Source organism: Bos taurus, chromosome 22, assembly GCF_002263795.3.
Source record: "Bos taurus isolate L1 Dominette 01449 registration number 42190680 breed Hereford chromosome 22, ARS-UCD2.0, whole genome shotgun sequence".
In the NCBI taxonomy this organism is placed as follows: Eukaryota; Metazoa; Chordata; class Mammalia; order Artiodactyla; family Bovidae; genus Bos; species Bos taurus.
In genome coordinates, this window is record NC_037349.1 from 55335455 (window position 1) to 55355499 (window position 20045).

General features: G+C 50.0%; 1 protein-coding gene across 22 annotated transcripts in view; it reads left to right on the plus strand.

Annotated features, from left to right (window-relative positions):
* ATG7 (autophagy related 7) overlaps positions 1-20045 on the plus strand; it is a 274102-nt gene that overhangs the window by 30968 nt on the left and 223089 nt on the right. For 21 of the 22 annotated variants that reach the window (XR_009492304.1, XR_814634.4, NM_001142967.1 and 18 more), the window contains 4 exon segments: positions 2943-3060; positions 4749-4826; positions 8619-8735; positions 9972-10121. Coding sequence is in view for 19 of the 22 variants with exons in the window: in NM_001142967.1 (NP_001136439.1) it covers positions 2943-3060; positions 4749-4826; positions 8619-8735; positions 9972-10121 (463 nt within the window). In the remaining 3 variants the exon portion in view is untranslated. 22 annotated transcript variants of the gene reach the window in all.

Below are 20045 nucleotides of genomic sequence, written 5' to 3' on the forward strand. Positions count from 1 at the left end.
TGGCTGGTGGAAAGGCACCATGGGCCCCAAGAGAGGACGCGATGAACAGAAGCTCAGAGATGGTTACAGAACGCAGGAGATCACGCAGTCGGGCCCCTAGACTGAGTGTGACTTAGATGCCAGAGCTCCCCGCGGGCAGATGAGACTGCGCACACCTGGTAAAGGCCTCTCCAGATTCGTTCCATCCCAGCCACCCTCACCACCTATCTGCTCTGGAGGATCTGGCCATGTGCCTGTCTTTGCCCAAGAGGTTCCATAACAGCCCTCAGACTTTCCTGAGTCATCACTGTGAGGCTGAGCGATGTTGAGGGCCTGGTGTCCAGAGAAAACATGCCAGGCTTCAGGCCTTTGTAGGATCCCATGTTTTCCCCAACTTGGGTTAATGTGTTCACTAACTAGTTAGAGTTCACTGTAGGCTGTAGGACATGGGGAAGATGTCTAATTCTAGTTCTCTAAAACAGCTTTATTGAGATATACTTTACGACCACGTGGACTTCCCTGGTGGCTCAGATGGTAAAGCGTCTGCCTACAATGCAGGAGACCTGGGTTCTATCCCTGGGTCGGAAAGATCTGGAGAAGGAGATGGCAGCCCATTCCGGTACTCTTGCCTGGAAAATCCCATGGACGGAGGAGCCTGGAAGGATACAGTCTATGGGGTCGTGAAGAGTCGCTCACGACTGAGCGACTTCACTTCACTTTACATACCATACAATTTACCCATTTAAAATGCACAGTTCAGCACTTCTTAGTATGTTCATGAGGCGCAGCTGCCACCACTGCACATTTTCGCCACCCCAGAGGGAAGCCCTGCACCCTTCACAGGCACTCCCCATCCTCCCTTCTGCCTGTCCCCCGCGCTGGGCAACCATGACTCTGCTGTCTGTCTCTATGGATTTGGCTGCTCTGGCCAATGGCATCTGCTCTGCAATGGCATCACAGCAAACTAAACTCATACATGTCCAGGCGCAGGATTTGGACTAAACTCTCTAGTTTCCAAGTCTAGGGCTCTTTCCAGTCCTCCTCTGAGCCACCTCTTTCTGGAACAAGTGGAACTTGAACCTGGAGAAACTACTGGAATGGCTTACCCTCCCACTATCACATTTTAAGTTCTTTCCTCTGGCCACCTCCCCAGGTGGCACTTGAGCCTTGAAAAATGCTTCTCCTCTGAAACTCACTAATGAGCTCACACAAGGGCTGATGTCCTAGCCCCTGCTTGGGTTCTCATGCTTTAGTTTCCTCTGCTCTAACAGAAAGGCTTCGGCCCGGCATTCGCACACCCAGGACGTCTGGACGCTGGGAGGGAGGGACCGGATTCCATCAGAGCATCCTTCTCTCTAGTTCCCTAGTCATTTCATGCGCCCATGTCTGCCTGCAGAACCACGTCTGCCTGCAGAAGCCTGGTTTACCAGCTGCTCCGCTTCCTTTTTCTTCCCTCTCAGCCTAGTCTTGTCCTTTTCTGATTTCTTTTTTCTCCTCAGGTCTGTCCTTGATGTCCTCATCTCACCTGAGTGAGGAATATTCTTCTATTGTCGTAGAGCGGTGACACATACAACCTATGAGCCACTGACTCATCAGCTCCCAGAGGCAAGCTCTGGCCTTTGGAAGTTGCTTCTCCCAGGACTTGGCATTTGAGTCTTAGAGACAGCATTTGGCAGAACCTCCACACCCGTTGCACCCTCCACACCTGCTGAGGGTTTAGAGCTCTCTAAACCCTCCTCCCCGAACCCCATTCTGCTCAGACTCGGAAGGGAGAAACGCTGGGTCTGAAGAGCTGCCGTTGGTGTGAGCAGTGAGCATCCTCTCTGCAGTGGTCATGACCACAGTGTGCATCTTGTAATAAGATGAGTACTGTTTTCAGTTAACATCTGTAACCTCTGAAGGGCTTCCCAGGTGGCTCAGTGGTAAAGAACCCACCTGCCAATGCAGAAGACGCGGGTTCGATCCCTGGGTCGGGAAGATCCCCTAGAGAAGGGAATGGCGACCCACTCCAGTATTCTTGCCTGGAGAAGCCCATGGACAGAGGAGCCTGGCGGGCCACAGTCCATTAGGTCACAAGGTGTCAAACACGGACTGAGCAACTAAACCCACACACACAACCTCTGAAACGCAAATTAATCATTTCGGAGGTGACACCAGGTTTTCCCACATCTGGGTTGTGCTCAGAATCATCTTACCTTTCTCCTCTCCTGACCTGGGTTACTCTGAGGCCGGGGGGCAGGGGAAAGGGGCCAGCGTGGAATGTGACACCCCGTGGCACGACATGGCCTCACAGGTGTCCGGGGTGCAGTGCAGTCAGGAGGCGGCATGCCCCTGACTTTGGAGCACTCCTGTCCTCCAGGGGTGTGGTTGTTGGTCTTGGAAACACTCTAAAATAACTGTGCTCATGATCAGAGAAGGGGGGGTGGATGGATGGCTTCCTGGAAGAGGAGGATTTGCAGCAGGGTGCTGAATCTGGGAGTGCTTGAGTGGGAAGCGGGCAACACAGACCCTTCAAGTCAACAGTTCTGAGTTGAGACCCCAGCTCTGCCTGTTATGTGACCTTAAGCAAGTTACTTAATCCTTCAAGAGGGAGAACAAACTCCTTTCAGAACCGAAACCTTATACCCAGGTTCAGTAGAAGCTCATTAAATAACGTCTCCCTTTCAGTTTAAAGATGGGAAAGAATTTTTTTAAATAGGAAAAGAGCTTATATCCGGGGGGCAGTGGAAAGACAGCATGCAGAGACATTAGGGGAAGGGGAATAGAGAGGCTTTTGGGGGGTAGAGCACATATTTTTACTCCTCAAGCAGTGATATTCGTCGTTTTCCAAAGAAATGTAAACCAGTCTTCTCTTTGCCCTGGACAGTGCGGTCCTTGTCTCCGACTGTCTTCTGGTTTGTTTGTCGTTTGCTGGCTGTCCGCGTCCCAGCTGTGCCCATTAACCACGTTTCTCTCGTGCCCAGGAGTGCACCCACCCCAGCCCGCTGCTGCCCGGCGGTCGGCATACTGTATAATACCAACACACTCGAGGCTTTCAAGGCTGCAGATAAGAAGCTACTTCTGGAAGAAGCGGCAAACGAGGTTAGCTGGGAAACTTGATGTACCTGTTGTCCATGGTCCCGCAGGCATGCAGTTGCAGACCAAGTGCCTGACTCTGTCACAGAAGCTAGCGTGTACCCGGCACTCAGGCTACTCAGGGCCTTCTGCAGTGATGGGTGGGTCAGGGAGGAGACAGCCTTCTCCTCTTGCCTGAGGAGAAGGTCACAGCAGAGAAGGGAAGCGCTCGCCGGCTATCCCCAGTTAGCTCAGCCTCTCTGAGTGCGCCAGCTCTGTGCCTGTGTCTCGTGCATTCGGGTTCTCTGTTCCCAGTGCCCCCCGAAGAGGCTTTCTAGTCCTGAGCGCTGTCACGCTGTCAGAGCCTATCATGTCTCTCCCGAGTCCTCAGGGCTGAATGGAAAGGCCCCGTGGGACTTGCCGGGTACCCCACAGCCTGGCCTCTGCGGCCCTGTGGCCTTCCATCCCCTCTCTCTTGCCCTCACCGTCTCTGACCACTCACGGCAAATCAGGGAGCATTCCTCCCTTCACTGCTTTCTGCGGTCCCCTTCTCCCTGGGACTCAATGTTTTTCTCTGCCTGGAATGTCCTTCCTTTCCTTCTTCACGTCTGAGTTAGTGTGAGGAATAAGTGGGGCAGGGGGGCAGCTTATCCCCGCCCTCTCTGCCATCCACTTCATCGATGAGCTTCACCCCAATAAGTCTTACTTACGTGGGGGCCGTGGTCAGAGAGGGGTGTCCCCTGCCTCAGGCCTGAGGAAGGCATCCTCCCGCCCCTTGTGATGGGGGACGATGGTTGCCTTCCTCGGCCTGTGGCGTGACTGCTCAGGGGCCCTTGCGTGTTTCAGAGGCCATCTTGAGAGAGTGGGTCAGGAGAGTGGGTCTCGAGAGAGTGGGTCGGGTCTTAGGCTGTCATTGGAAACAGCAGGCTGCTCCCCATAGGAATCCCAGCCCCGTCCCGTGTCCAGGGCTCAGCCTCCCCTTCGGTTTGTCAGAAGCGGGGCCTGCTGTCCTGGGCTCCAGCTCCTCCAAGCTCGTTGTTTGCACAGCAGGACCATCTCTCTGCTTGTTTCCCTCTTCCGCTCATGTGTGTGCCGGGGTTTCTGGTGGCACAGCTGCTGGTTTGCTTAGTGGCACAAAGTTTAGCCACCAGTCTTAGTTCCTGAAACGTGTGACCGGGGCCTGCGTCTGCTTCCAGTCACACCCTTCCTGAGTATCCATAGACTTGATTCTTTTTTCTCTTCGGGGAAAGATTATCCCAAATAAGGCTTTTAAGAAATGCCCTGTACATAGTTCAGATCACGGCCTCTGGAGCCCATCCCTGGCTCCTTCCCCTCGCCTGTCCTTAGCCAAGGTCAGGGCTCTTCCCAGGTACTGTCCGCCCGTCTGCGAGATCCCCTGCTGCCTGGTGGCATACAGACATGGGTGCCCGGCTCTCTCCCAGGCTCTTAGCTTCTGGAGGGCAAGGACTGCGCCTCTCTCTTCTGTAGTCCCGATGTGCTTGCTCTGTAGTTGACAATAAGTAAACATCTGTGGAAGGCAGTAACCAAGGCATGAACGGGCCGGGTTTCCTCCTTGATGCTGAGACCCAGCAAGAGAAAGGATGCTTCTGGACAGTGGGGAGGAAGGCGCACTGCCCTGCAGCTCCATGTGCTCCTGGGAGGGAGGCGGGAGGAGACCCCGGGACCTGCCTTGACGCTACTCCTCCTCCCGGCAGATCTGGGAGTCCATCAAATCGGGGGCCGCCCTGGACAACCCCGTGCTCCTCAACAAGTTCCTCCTCTTGACATTTGCGGTAAGTCTGCGGGCTCTGCGGGGTGTGGACTGTGGACTGCCCTGGCTGAGCCCAGGGCACCGGTGGGACAGGCTGCTGTCTTCTCTCAAGTCACATCTGCTAAACAAACCCTTGGGTGCTTAGTGATCCGGTAGTGGCTGGCGTTTCTCACTGATGCAAGATTAATTCATTCTCCCTGATCGCACTGGTGGCTTTGCCTGGTTTATGTGACAGGGAGACCCAGCTCTCATCATTTGAGGAGGTAACAAAGCCCAGTTCCGGGAGCTGGGTTCATCACTGCTAACGTCTTTGTTAAGTTCAGCGCCGCAGAGCCCAGTTGCTGGGTCCATCGACATAAGGAACAGGTGACGACTCGAGGATCTAAGCCATCCCCAGGTGACTTCTAGATGAGAGGGGGTCACCCTGCATAGCTTGTCCACACAGCTGTGTTGTTGTTGTTTTTTAACAAAGAAAATGTTTTATGTAAGTGAGATCTACTTAAAGTGAACTTTAAGGGCAGCTTTGAAGAGGAGAAGAAATCACATTAGGAGAACAACTGCTGCCCAGGGAAGCAGGGGGAGGGAGCCTCAGTGATGGGGAACATGGCAGAAGGAGAGGGCTGATTGCTTTTAACAGAAGTGCCAGCCCACACACACGCTTATGCACGTGTATACACACATATGCGTGTGTGCATCTGCATATATCTCCGCAGAAAGCTCGTTTGCCCTGTATAATTATGTTGACATTATAGTATTCTGTCAAGCGTGTGTTCTATAGACCTTTCGACATCTCGGTTGTTTTCGATATTCACTATTTTATTTTGCTTTTGACCGCACTACGCAGCATGTGGGATCTTAGTTCCCCAACCAGGGGTCGAACCCACGACCCCTGCACTGGAAGCAATCTTAACTACTGGACCGCAAGGCAAGTCCCCAGTATTCACTCTTATTAAAAAAAGTTGCAGTGAACATCGTCAGCCACACTGATTTTCTCTTCCCGCTTATTTCTTTAGAAGATAGCCCCCTGGAGTGGGCATGTAAACATACTGATGTGGACACGCATTAAGTGCACTGGTTGTTCACCCCAGCTTTATCAGCTTCGGATGTTAATCCTCTTCCCTACATTTTTCTTTTCTTTTTTGGTTTGCCAAGATATAGTCTTGCCTTCCTTCCTCCCCCATGAACTCGTCCTCCATTTCTTCCTCCTGCTGCCTCTTTGATGCACCACCCGAGGCAAAGGGGAGAGTGAGAGAGGATTCAAACTGGGGTCATACCCAGAGTGGGGGGCAGTGGGCATGGGGGCCCTGCAAGGAGCACGTTTCCTGACAAGTTAAAGTGCTTTCTGTGTGTCGGTGGCGAGATAGAAAAGCGCCAGATACTTCAGGGGATTACTAGACACAATTTGGCACTGATATTTTGTAAATTGAGTAATTTTGTAAGGATAAATAAAAGCAATGCTAATTGATGTTTTTTTTTTTTTTTTTAATTTTACCATCAATACATCTTCTGTATTAAGGGTTTTAGCTAGTAAAATCTAATGGACAACTTGTGTTTAATGAGAAAATAGCATTGGATCTCACTTAAAGTTTTAAGTCATCTCAGAGTCGTTATGTGAGTTGGCCATGTTGCCCTTTCTACTGAGTATTCTTAGTCTGCGTTTAAAAAAAATTAAAAGTCTGTGTCTTTAGGAACCTGTCAGACACAAAGAGCTTTATGTTTGATGTGATCGAGGTCTCTTGTGTCCTGAAAAGCATCCTAAGAAATTCAAGCCTTTTGACTCTTTTTTTTTTTTGCCTTTTGACTCTTGAAGATGACCTGATAAGAGCTTTTAGAAACTGCCAAGGCCTTCATCTTGAATCGTTTAACCTTTCGCTAAAGATCAGTTATGACAAATCATTTTAGCACATGGAAGAGAGAAAAATCTCTAGAGGTGTTTTGCTTTCCTTTCTGTTCTTTCTAGGACTCCAAGGTACAGACACTTTATTAATTTAGATTTTGCACTTTGCTTTGCTGTTGTTAAAGGGAGTTTGTCCTTAGTTGATCAGTTAGTGGCAGAAATACAGACTGTGGAAACTATAGTGACTAGTCTTCTTCATCTGGACATGTGTTTATGTGTAAGTTTGTTTTTAAAAAGTCACCTAGTCTGACTGCATTTGTTTGGAAAGTCCAGAATAGGCGAATCTAGAGAGACTGAATGTAGGCTAGAGGTTTCCAGGGGGTGAGAGTGAGGTGAACGGAGAGTTTCTGTGAATGGGATTTCTAACTAATAAACCAGTGGGGAGTTTCCGCTATTGGGGTTTCTTTGTGAGGCGATGAATACATTCTGAAATTGGTGGGGATGGTGGCACAGCCTGGTCAGTATACTAGAAAACCACTTAATGTGCTATAACATCTTTAACATGGTGACTGTTTTTTCGGCTTCATTGCCTGTGTGGGCTCTCTCTAGTTGCAGCGAGTGGAGGCTACTCTCGTGCCCAGGAGGTGCCCAGGCTTCTTGCTGCAGTGGCTTCTCTTGTTGCGGCGCGCACGCTCTAGGGCACGCAGTCTCAGTAGGCATGGCTCCTGGGCTCTGAAGCACTGTCCAGGAGCCGTGGCGCTCAGGCTTAGTGACCCCGAGGCACTTGGGATCTTCCCAGACCAGAGGTCACACCAGGGTCCCCTGCACTGGCAGGAGATGCTTACCCACTCCGCCACCAGGTCAGTCCAGCACGGTGGCCTTCGTGGTGCACGAAGCATACCTCAGTGAGAAGTCACCAAGCATCGGTCCCCTCCTGATTCCTGGCAAGATCTGAGAGGAAATGTCAAGTAGCGACATAAACTACAAAGTGATCAGTGGTAACAGGCTGGTAGGAAGCTGTCAGGTACCCACATAACCACAGGGTCCTCCCACATGAGTGACTCAGGCCTCACCTGCTACAGAAATTCGGAGACGAGAACACTGGGCCTGAGTGGGGACGGCCTCACAAGTCACGGGCCCTTTCTCGCCTCCCCTGGCTGGGGAGCAGGCACACACACCCCGAAGGCATGCCTCTTCTGTCGTCGGTGCACCCTAGGTCCTGGAACCTCTTCTGTGACTCATCCAGCTACTCATGTACTTGTTTCCTCTCTGTTCCCTGCAGTGACTGAGCTCCCTGAGGGCCGGACTGAATTTTTTTCATCTTCTTACTGCCGGAGTATCTAACATTTTGCCTTGTACACAGCAAGTGCTTAGTTGTTGACTTGAATTTCACCAGTATGACAGTTCTGAAAACACTGTTATATTATCTCAGGTTATATGTAGCACGTTCTAATAACTTCAATAGCATGCTTAGTTCATTCAGTTGTGACAAGAGTGGTGACTGTTGGGAAGTTGTACCTCCACAGATGGCACGCTGGGTACGCCTGGTACCATGAACAGGAGCTTATATTTTGGAAGTAGAATTCTACTCTCCTCTCTGCCACTTGGTATCTATGTTCAAGCTTTCCATCCCTCTCTAAGCTTCAGTTTTCTGTCTGTAAAATGGGCAGATAACAGCTACCTCCCGGGGTGATTTTATATGTTAAACAATGATGACAACAACATCAGTTACTTTTTGGATACTTTCTATTAGGAAGTGGTCAATAAAATATATTATGTCTGTCCTGATACATTAGTGTGAATGTGTGGGGACATTTCAGATAAACACGGGGGTTCTGTTGGAGGTTTCTGACAAGTTGGTCGTATCTGGCGTGCATTAGTTTTTCTGTCTCACGTAGCTGTTGGGAAGTTAGCGTTAGTAGGCGCGTTTCCGTGTGATCACCATGCCATTCTGATGTGTCGTCTTGTTTCTTCCAGGATCTAAAGAAGTACCATTTCTACTACTGGTTCTGCTCCCCAGCTCTCTGCCTTCCAGAGAGCATACCCCTCATTCAGGGGCCAGTGGCCTTGGATCAATGGTTTTTGCCAAAACAGGTATCAACAAATAAAACAAAATGCAGATCAAACTGAGTTTAAATGTGCATGAGTAGTTTATCTAGCTCTTTCTAAAGACACTTGTCTGGGTGAGGAGGCGGTCTCTGTGGAATCCCCCAAAGGCGGCACTAAGAGCAGACTTGCTCGCACAGTGTTTGGTAAGCGTGTGTGAAGAGTGGTCAGCAGCGCTTGTCCAGGTCCTCGTGACCTGTGTGGAGATGCTAAGCCAGTAGGGAGGAATTACAGAAACACTTTGAAAGACTGTGGGAATTTGCCAAAGCGTGATCTCCACTCTCAGTGGAGAGAGTCTTTGCAACCAAAGAGAAGACTTCTCCCTTTCTTTGTTCCAAGTTGCAGAACTTCTACATTAAGGACGGTCCCTACAGAGCTAGTCCTTGCAGTTTAAGGAAGATAATAAGGTCTTTAGAGGTGGTTCCCAGAAGAGCAGTGAAAACCATCAAGTTGGTAGAAGACAGACCCTCAGCCCCCAAATTCTGATTGTCGTCAAGGCAAACGCTGAGTGTCAAGATGACTTGAATTCATGAAGCATGTCACTCACTAAAGCCCAGAAATCCAAAGCCAGGGAGGGCCCTTGTTAATTAAAAAGCTCATTTACTAAGATAAATCAAAGGTTGTGGTTCTGTGGAATGAATTTTCTAGGGAGAACTGTAAGTGCGAACAAAAGACTAGGGCTGGGGATTGAGTCCGGATGGGTTTGAGGTTTCTCTTAATGGGAACAAAAATGTTCTCAAAGCATTGTGACAAATCCCTGTGAACGTGCTATAAACAGCCTTGAATTGCGCTTTGTGAATGAGTCAGTTGTATGATAAGTAAGAGAAAGCGTGTCTCAAGGGAGCTACTGAAGGTTATAGAAGGGGTCAGGGCAAAATCCATCCGTGGTAGATTCATGCTGGGATATCACAGGCGAGACTTAGTGTCTGGGCGCTCTCTAAACCTTTGTGGTGGCGTCTTAGGGAACCGGGAGCCATCACACTAAGGGTGCCGTGAAATATGTGTGTGTGCTCCTGTCTGAGACACCACCACGCGTTATCTCAGAGTGAGGTGGTGTGATTTGGGGCACTCTTAGGTCTGCTTGCTGCAAGAGAGGAACAGGGGTGTGAGCAATCATTTCCAGTCTTCTGGCCCGAAAGTACCTTTTATTGTATGTTAATTTTTCTCAGCTCAGAGCTAGGTAAGTAGTTGTCTGGAGAATAACTCAGTGTTTCCTGATTTCAGATTCAAGCCCTCGAGCACGCGTATGATGCCCTTTGTCAGACAGAAGGAGTCCCAGCACTGCCTTACTTCCTAATCAAGTATGACGAGACCACGGTGCTGGTTTCCTCGCTCAAACACTACAGCGATTTCTTCCAGGGTCAAAGGACAAAGGTCAGAGAAACTTTGAGGAGCATTTTATTATCCAATAAGAAAATCTGATGTTCATGTTATGATAGACCACTGCGAAATTCAGGCTCATTTAGGTGTCTTAAGCCTTCCAGAGAAAGTTTCAGGACATCTCCGCATCTTCACCGTCCCCCACCCCTACACTGCCCAAATCAGGACCTCCTCCAGGTTTTCTTAGCTCTGTGGCACCTCAGAGTAATTGTGGATTCCTCACTGCCTCAGTTTTTCTTCCTGATACACTTTCTATCTATGTTTTAATTCATTGCCAGAGCTGCCGCGGCAGTGCAGACTCTGGTCCTCTCGCTCCTGGTCAGTGACAGTCTCCACCCCGCAGGGATCTCCCTCAGCCCCGTCACGTTCCCCGTGCCATTCACTAATCAAGAGCTCAAGACGTCTTCCTTCTGCCCGCAGTCCACCTTTCCTGCCTCATCTTGCCCTATTTTCCTCATGAGCCATTGGTCTTGCTAGGCTTCTCTGGTTTTCCCCAGAGAGTCCCCCTAAGCAGACAGACCCAGAAGCGTTCCTGTGTCTGTCTTTGTCCTCGTGTTGTTTGGTTTTCCTAAAGCAAGTCCTGCCCGGGGGTGCTAAGAGACTGTCTGTTGTCAAAGCCCTGCGTCCATGGAGAGGCCTTCCCGTGGTGTCTCAGGTGTGAGCTGTCCCGTCTGACCTCGCTGCCCTTGCCCCTGGCCTCCCGGCCTCACTCCCCTTCTCACTCCCTTGCACACACTGCCTTTCATGCTGTTGGACTGTGAGCTCCCAGAGGGCAGGGACCGAGTCCCACACGTACCTGCCTCAGCGTAGTGGCCAGCCCTCGCCTCAGGCCCCCAGTAAAACTCTTTTGAGTGAGGGAAGGAGTACTGTAAGTGTCTTTAGATGTGATGAGATAGATAGGAAGCTGTCCTAGCCATATTAAGACACTGAAAATTAAAAATAAAATATTGATGATGAGTATCATGCAGGTTTGAAATCAAGTGGGAGGGTTTCAGTCGCCGTGTAGGTACGTCAGAGCTGAGACGAGACAGGCCTCTTGCTGGTGCCCTGGCTCTTCCTTGGCCTGAACTTCAGGTGCCTTTTATTTTAAAGTAGATTTTTTTCTTTCTCACCTACACTAGCATTTTCTTTGTCAGAGGGAGCCCTCTTTAGATTGATGACTGAGGGTTGGGTTTTTATTATAATTCTTGCCCAAGCCCCACCCCAGTCAGATTTGCAGACCTGTAGCTAACTTAGCAGCAGCAAGACCTGTCGTTGGTGCTTCGAGGCCCCGTTGTGACAGCAGATGGGGCAAATCAGCCTGGCTTTGAAAGCGGCTGGACTTCAGTTGTGTGTGGTGAAGACATGGTCTTCCCCGAGGGCAGCTCTGCCAGAACAACAGTTGGCAGTTTAAAGGGGGCTTTCACATGCTCTGTCGTGTAATGACTTCGTGACGTAGGTATTCTCAGTACCTGCGTTTCCTGTTTTTATTTATTTTTGTCTGTGCTGGCTCTTTTGTTGCAGTGTGCCCGCTGTCTCTGGTTGAGCTTGCAGGGGCCTCTCTCTAGTTGTGGTGGGCAGGCTTTTCATTGCGCTGGCTTCTTTTGTTGTGGAGCACCGGCTCGAGGGCCCTTGGGCTCCATAGTTATGGCACATGGGCTTAGTTGCCCCAAGGCATGGGGGATCTTCCCAGACCAGGGATTGAACCCATGTTCTCTGCATTGGCAGGTGGATTCTTAATCACTGGATCACCAGGGAAGTCCCGCATTTTCTCTCTGATGCAGATGAGACTCAAATGGCTTAATTGTCTGGTTCTGAAGCCCATGCACTTTCTTCCAGTCCGTTCTCATGTCACTGGGGGAGAGGTGGACTCTGCTTTCCATTTGGAATCAAGCAGGTCTGACTCCCGGTGTTGCCACCTTGTAGGTCTGTGACCTTGGGGGATGTGCACACCCTTGTGTCACCCAGGTCTCGCTGTCCCGTGGTGGTAACCTGCGTGTGCATGCTTGCTCAGTGGTGTCTCACTCTTTGAGACTCCACAGACTATAGTCCGCCAGGCTCCTCTCTTCCCCGACGCTGCTGACAAAGAAGAAATGCGATGACGTGGATAAAGTGCCCAGCTTGCAGCAGGTGGGCAGCGTGTGTCCAACTCCTTTCCTCCTCAGCAGCAGCCAGTTTTTAAAGCCTGAACGTTCTCTGGCGTCTCCTGTGAAGTGATTTGGGTGAGTTGGCGAGGCCCCTGACCCAGAGGCCAACCACCGCCCGATTCGGACGCGGCATCCTTCACTGGGTTAAGGCTGTATCTCAGGAAAGCCTGGCATGGCTCAGCGCATATCATGAGCACCTCCTGTGAGCCAGAAATTGTGAAATATGATTGCACCTGTTCTTGTGGAACCCGAGTCCTTATAGGAGCGATGAGACATCAACTTGTGGAAAGTTAGCTAGAAATTCAAGTCACAGAAAGACGGGCCAGTGAGATGACACGGACGATACTTGGCGGTTTATCTGTGCCTCTGTGTCCAGTCTTGTTCTAGGAAGGATTGCCAGAGGCTACACAGACTGTGGACTCTCAGGAGCTCCGTGGCCTCACGGCCGACCTCCCTTCTGTAGTCCTGGGTGTCCCATCCACCCCCCGCCGTGCCGCCCAGATGCATGTTCTCACACAGCAATTGGATCGTGTCCCTCTGCTACCTGAAAACCCCCTGTGGTTCCTGTGGTCTTCAAGACAGAGTTAGAAAGGCTCAGCGTTCAGGGCCTCCTCAGACTTGGCGACTGCCCATCCCTCCCACCTCACCTTCGAAAGCTCCCCAAGCTGTGCCCTCCAGATGCCCCTGCTGCCCTCGTCTTCTCCCCATCTCCCGCCTTTGGTCACGCCGGCTGGTGTTCCTCCTGCCGCTGGCCAGTGCCTCACCCCCTCCCTTCCTAGTCCACACCCTGGAAGCGCTGGCGCGGTCCCAGTGCTGTTCGACACCCCTCTTCTGTGTGCTGGTAGCGACCCCTCTCCGGGCACTGACGGGGCTTCCATGCCATTGCTGGTGTGTCACAGGTCGTCTCAACTGGGATCCCTGATCAGCCCCGGAGCAGTGGTCACACCAGGACCGTGTTACACCCCACAGCACATGCTGCACTTGTAGCGTGATGCCAGACACTTGATGGGCACACGGTGTGTGTGTGAATTTAGAGAGGAGAGAGCTGCTGGTCCTCGTGGACAAGCACAAGGCTGGTGAGCACGGAGACTTCCCAGGAAAGCAGGGCTGGAGCAGAGCCCTGAAGGCGTGAGCGCTTCCCTGGTGGCTCAGCTGGTACAGAATTCAATGCGGAAGACCTGGGTTCGATCCCTGGGATGGGAAGATCCCCTGGAGAAGGGAAAGCCTATCCACTCCAGGACTCTCGCCTGGAGAATTCTGTGGACTGTCCATGGGGTCACAAAGAGTCGGACACGACTGAGCAACTCTTTCTTTCTTTCTGGAGACGTGATGTCTGTGAAACCTAGCTCTCACTTCACTCGAGACCGTTCCTGCCTCATGGTGTGAACCCTGTTCACTTGCTTTCACATAATTCCACTTTCTCTTTCATGTTCCTTGAGTCATGAACTTTCCTTGAAATTTTTTATCCTATTCTTCGAGAAATAGGCATTCTTTTCAACATGAATTCTTCGCTTTTGTGCTCCAGCTTCCTGTTTTGCTCTATTTCCTGCCTCCTCCTCTTAGCAGGGACTTTGACCCTCAAGAAGCCCCTGCTCCTCTGTGAGCCCTGTCGTGGTGTCTTCACACAGAAGCTGGAGAGCCATTGGAATTGCCGCAGGTTTCTCTCCTTTGAGTCTGCTTTCTCTTCTGGGAAACCTGGTGCCCACAACCCTACTGACCGCCGTTTCCAGCCCGAACTTGCCTCTGGACCCTGGCCTGCGTTAGCCAACCCCCTGCCTGCCTACTCCAGCACCTCAAATTCAGTATGTCTGAGTTGATCTCAGGGTCTTCACCCCAAGGCTGGTACCCTCCTGGGCATCGCCATCTTGTAGCGACACTGTCATCCATCCGGTCACGAGAGCTGTGAATCTGGGCAGCCAGCTGGCTGCCTCTCGATCCTCTACCAGCACCATATCCGTGACCTCACCTCCTAAACTTCTCTCTTTCTGCCACCTCTGCGTTTCTTCTGCCACCTGGCCAGCCTGAGCGTCATGGTCTTTCATCTGCTTTCCCACAGTAGCTTCCCAGTGGGCTCTGTGTGCCTGCTCAGGCCTCCATCCAGTCCGTCCCCGTATCATCCCAGGAAGTCCCCTGAAAAGCAGATCTGATCATGTCATTCTCCAAATGAAGCAGAGGAATGCTGTCTCTCCTGTGCTCTAAGAACCCAAGTCCCCTGTGTGGCGTGCAGAACCCCATGTGCCCTTGGCCGTGTGCGGATCTGTTCCCGGGTCCCCCATGTGGTGTACAGAGGCCCCCACGTGCCCCGGGCCCTGTGTGGATCTGTTTCGTGTGCCCCATGTGGTGTAGAGAGGACCCCACGTGGCCTGGGCCCTGTGCAGATAAGTCCCCGGTCCCCGTGTGGTATACAGAGGACCCCATGTGGCCCGAGCCCTGTGCAGATCTGTCCCTGCTCTCCCGTGTGGTGTACAGAGGCCCCCACGTGCCCCGGGCTCTGTGCGGATCTGTCTCGTGTGCCCCATGTGGTGTACAGAGGACCCCACGTGGCCTGGGCCCTGTGCAGATAAGTCCCCGGTCCCCGTGTGGTATACAGAGGACCCCAAGTGTCCCAGGCCCTGTGCAGATCTGTCCCTGCTCCCCCGTGTGGTATGCAGAGGACCCCACGTGTCCCGGGCCCGTGCAGATCTGTCCCTGCTCCCCCATGTGGTATGCAGAGGACCCCATATGGTCTGAACCCTGTGCGAATCTGTCCCTGGGTCCCCCATGTGGTATGCAGAGGACCCCCCGTGCCCCGGGCCTGTGCGGATCTGTCCCTGGTCCCCGTGTTGTATGCAGAGGCCCCCATGTGGCCCGGGCCCTGTGCGGATCTGACCCCCGCTCCCTTGGTGCTCCCCTCGGAGGTGCTGACTGCCCTCCCCCTGCAGGGCTGATGCCTGGAACTCCTGTCTCCTTTCTCTTCTTCTGTCTCATCCTCTCCCCACCCCTGTACTTCTTCTCTTCCCAGTTTCTTCAGAGTGAAACTTACTCATGATTCTTTGAAGAAAACTTCCCCCACCCCCAACTTCCGTAAAATGGTTTATTCTGCCCACAGTGGGTTTTCATAGCACTCCATTTACTGAAAATCTTTTAGTCTCCTGTGCAGATTTTAATGACTCATTATACTACCTTCTGTTTTATTTTAGCATAATACTAAACTCTGCATCAACATCCTTTTTAATAAATACGTATCATCATGAATTTCTCAAGTTTCGGACATTTAGGTCTCTCATAATTCTTCACTATTAGGAGCTTCTTTATGCATGAAATCCCACCCTCCCTGCCCTCCTCTTTGTACTTTGAATTGTTTGTTTCCTTAGGAAAGATTTCTAGATGTGGAATTACAAGGTTAAGAGGCTGGGCATGTTAAGGTTTATCCTCAGTCGTGTGCTGGCCGATGTCTGACGGCAGGCTCTCGGGGTGAGGGTGCTGTGCTTTCGTGGTGTCTGCTTATTTCTGTGGCCTCAGCTCTCCCACCGTGCCCCCCGCCAACTCTTGGGTTTCCAGTGTGTGGAAGTCATGCGCTGCGGAGCCAGGAAGGGCCAGTACCCGTTGGCTTCCCCGCCTGTGGGGCTAGCTCCCGTACTGCTGCTTCTGGTGACTCCTGCCCGCACCGCCGATCTCCCTCAAGCTAGCAGTGCTCGCTGAGCAGCACTGAGTATTACATGCATTGGGCTGGCTGAAAATGGACTTTGTCTAAGCTCTTTTTGCCCTCCAGTGTGGGTTCCGGTGGTGGTGATGCTGCAGCTGTTCCGGGGTTCATGCTGATGCAGCCCCGGATGCTGCCCCACTGCCCATCGTCAGGGAAAGCTTGCTTGACTGAGTCTCGTTTTTTCTCCAGAACAGCTATTTGAGATTGAATGTTTGGGAAACGTTTTGTCATTTTGACAGCGTCAGCCTTCAGTTTTCAGGTTGTGAAATCTTAGGACAAGAGCACTAGCAAAGGAGCAGTAATTGGTCTGCTGTTGGTTAGGGGCTGTTTCTTCATTCAGCGGTATCCACATCTTGGTCTCCATCGCTGACATCGCCACGCATGATATCTCGGAACTTTTTTCCTATACTTTTAAAACACATAATCCCCTTTGTGCATTTCCTGTTACATCGAGCGTGTGGGTAATAGTCATTTGTCAGTTAAGCATGTTTTATGGCAGTGTGGAAATTTCTCCAGACGCTCAAGTTGGCAATTTTGCCCTCTTTCTCTTCTCACGTTGTACTTTTTCAGCAAATTGCTGGGTGGATGGTAGCCAGCTCATCACTGAACAACTTCAATGAATTATATGCTCTCAGCCAAGGAGAAAGGAGCATTTATTTCATAAACCTTCTAAATAGATTTTTTTTTTTTGCAATTACATTTTGTTTCTTTCTGCTGAGTTCTCTTGTAAAAGGAAGTGATTTGTCCATGTTCACACAATGAATCTGTGGCAAAGCCAGTTCTAGAATCCAGATCTCCTAGCCAATGGTTATTTCTGACTGCCATTTATGAAGTCTGTTTACCCAAATAGTTAAACTGGCTTGCTGAGCCTCATTTGGACTGAATCCTACAGTGATTAAGCTTGTAGGTTTGATTCCTAAAGCACTGAAAGATTTTGGGGTCACTTTTGAATCATCAGAGGACTATTTCATTGTGTTCAGCCTGATGTCAAATGGATTCTGTCATCTTCCTCTCGGACGCTTGCTCTTCGTACTTATGCATGCCTCCTGTGGGTAGAAGAGTTCCTTTAAAACAGATTTGAGCTAACCTCCCTTTATAAATAAGTGGTAAATTTCTCTTTAGTGGTTCATTCCTTCTCTATAGCTCATTTTTAGGTCAGGTTGCTCTAAGAAACTTATTCCTGGTCCTATCTAAAAGGATTTTTTTTTTCTTACTACCTTCCTGCCTGGTTGCCTTTGTATTTAGTGTCAGAAATATGCTCATTTTTTGAAATTAAGCATCCATTTGTACTATCTGATGTCACATTCTAATTTATATAATTTAAATATCATTTAGTCTCAGCTCTACACTTTCAGATGATGAAACCTGGACCCAGAGAATATTTGATAAACTAGAACTTATCCTCCTTTTTCTCCGCCAGCTAAGAAATGGTAACTTTGAAGCTGAAGGTAGATGACTATCGGTGGTAGACTGAACTGAACGAAGAGGCCGATGTATTTACTGCAATGGGATTTTTGTTGTTATGGTTCTCGCTGGTTGCGTGCTTCTCTTGTTCTCAGTCTCTGTGCCAAGTGCAGGTGAGAGTGACCCTGTAGATGAGAAACTTAGGCACAGAGGTATCGGGAATTGCTGAAGATCAGGTGAGAGTAACTCAGAACCTTTGATAACAGCCCAGGTTGATGGAGTTGTATTTGAAAATTGAAATGCCGCATCTCTGTATGAATGGCATATTCTGGATTGATATGTCTGGGTTCTTCCCAAATAAAAATTGAAGAGCCTTTAGACACCAGGTAAAAATGAACCTTAATATAGTCTATGTATTTTTGTAACCTATATGTTTTTTTTTTTTTTCTCTGTAATGGCCTATAAAGCTCTAAAATTCTGGAGCCAGAAGGACTCCTTTGAGATGAAATGATTTTACTATTTCATTTTACAGGCGAGGGAAGACCTTCCCCAAGGTCTTAAAATCAATTAACGGCAGGATTAGAACCATACCCACTGGGCTGTAGCCTGTAGTTTTTTTTTCCCCCACCATCAGGCCATTCTCTTCTCTAAGGTGTTTCAAATGTTACAGCCGTTGAATGCCATCTTCTCCCTTCTCCCCACTTGCTTGCTGGATGAAAGAGTGATTAATGCCTTTGGTAAATTTTTTAAAGTGTGAAGTTGAAGCAAGGATGACTTATTAAATGTAGTCAGCCTGACAGATGCCGTCTATCACAGTCTATATGGGGGAACAGAATAAAGAGTTGCCCCCCCATGGTGGTGATGGCCAGCCGGACCAGGAAAACTCCAGGAAGGTAGCGTCTCCAATCAGAGAGCGCGTGAGGTGGGGGCCTCCTTCTTGGACTGCTCATGCTTTTCACAGGAAACAGTCTCTCAGACCATGCCCTCACCGTCTCACCCAGGAAAATCCCAGGGTTAAAACGTCACTAAGTGGAGAGCCTAGGATGTTGAGAAAGGAAAGAGTGGCGGCATCAAGGAGGAACTAGTCAGGTACTTGTTGTTCATTTCCTAAGTCATGCCCAACTCTTTTTTGATCCCATGGACTGCAGCACACCAGGCTTCCCTGTCCATCATCATCTTCTGGAGCTTGCTCAAAGTCATGTCCATTGAGTTGGTGATGCCATCCAACCATCTCATCCTCTGTCGTCCCCTTCTCCTCCCGCCTTCAGTCTTTCCCAGCATCAGGCTCTTTTCCAATGGCCAAAGTATTGGAGCTTCAGCATCAGTCCTTGTAATGAATATTTAGGATTGACTGGTTTGATCTGCTTGCAGTCCAAGGGACTTTTAAGAGTCTTCTCCAACACCTCAGTCCAAAAGCATCAATTCTTTGGCGTTCAGCCTTCTTTATGATCCATCTCTCACCTCCATACGTTCTCTAGCCTGGTACTAGGGGTGGAAAATTGAATACAGTTGATGCTGTCTCTTGAGAAACCTATATGCAGGTCAGGAAGCAACAGTTAGAACTAGACATGGAACAACAGACTGGTTCCAAATAGGAAAAGGAGTACATCAAGGCTGTATATTGTCACCCTGCTTATTTAACTTATATGCAGAGTACGTCATGAGAAACGCTGGGCTGGAGGAAGAACAAGCTGGAATCAAGATTGCCGGGAGAAACATCAATAACCTCAGATATACAGATGCTGCTGCTGCTGCTGCTGCTGCTGCTAAGTCGCTTCAGTCGTGTCCAATTCTGTGCGACCCCATAGATGGCAGCCCACCAGGCTCCCCCGTCCCTGGGATTCTCCAGGCAAGAACACTGGAGTGGGTTGCCGTTTCCTTCTCCAGTGCATGAAAGTGAAAAGTGAAAGTGAAGTTGCTCAGTCATGTCCCCGACTCTTCAAGACCCCATGGACTGCAGCCCACCAGGCTCCTCCATCCATGGGATTTTCCAGGCAAGAGTACTGGAGTGGGGTGCCATTGCCTTCTCTGAGATATACAGATGACACCACCCTTATGGCAGAAAGTGAAGAGGAACTCAAAAGCCTCTTGATGAAAGTGAAAGAGGAGAGTGAAAAAGTTGGCTTAAAACCCAACATTCAGAAAACTAAGATCATGGCATCTGGTCCCATCACTTCATGGGAAATAGATGGGGAAACAGTAGAAACAGTGACAGACTTTATTTTTCTGGGCTCCAAAATCACTGCAGATGGTGATTGAAGTCATGAAATTAAAAGACGCTTACTCCTTGGAAGGAAAGTTATGACCAACCTAGATAGCATATTCAAAAGCAGAGACATTACTTTGCCAACAAAGGTCCATCTAGTCAAGGCTATGGTTTTTCCTGTGGTCAGGTATGGATGTGAGAGTTGGATTGTGAAGAAAGCTGAGCACTGAAGAATTGATGCTTTTGAACTGTGGTGTTGGAGAATACTCTTGAGAGTCCCTTGGATTGCAAGGAGATCCAACCAGTCCATTCTGAAGGAGATCAGCCCTGGGATTTCTTTGGAAGGAATGATGCTAAAGCTGAAACTCCAGTACTTTGGCCACCTCATGTCAAGAGTTGACTCATTGGAAAAGACTCTGATGCTGGGAGGGATTGGGGGCAGGAGGAGAAAGGGATGACAGAAGATGAGATGGCTGGATGGCATCACTGACTCGATG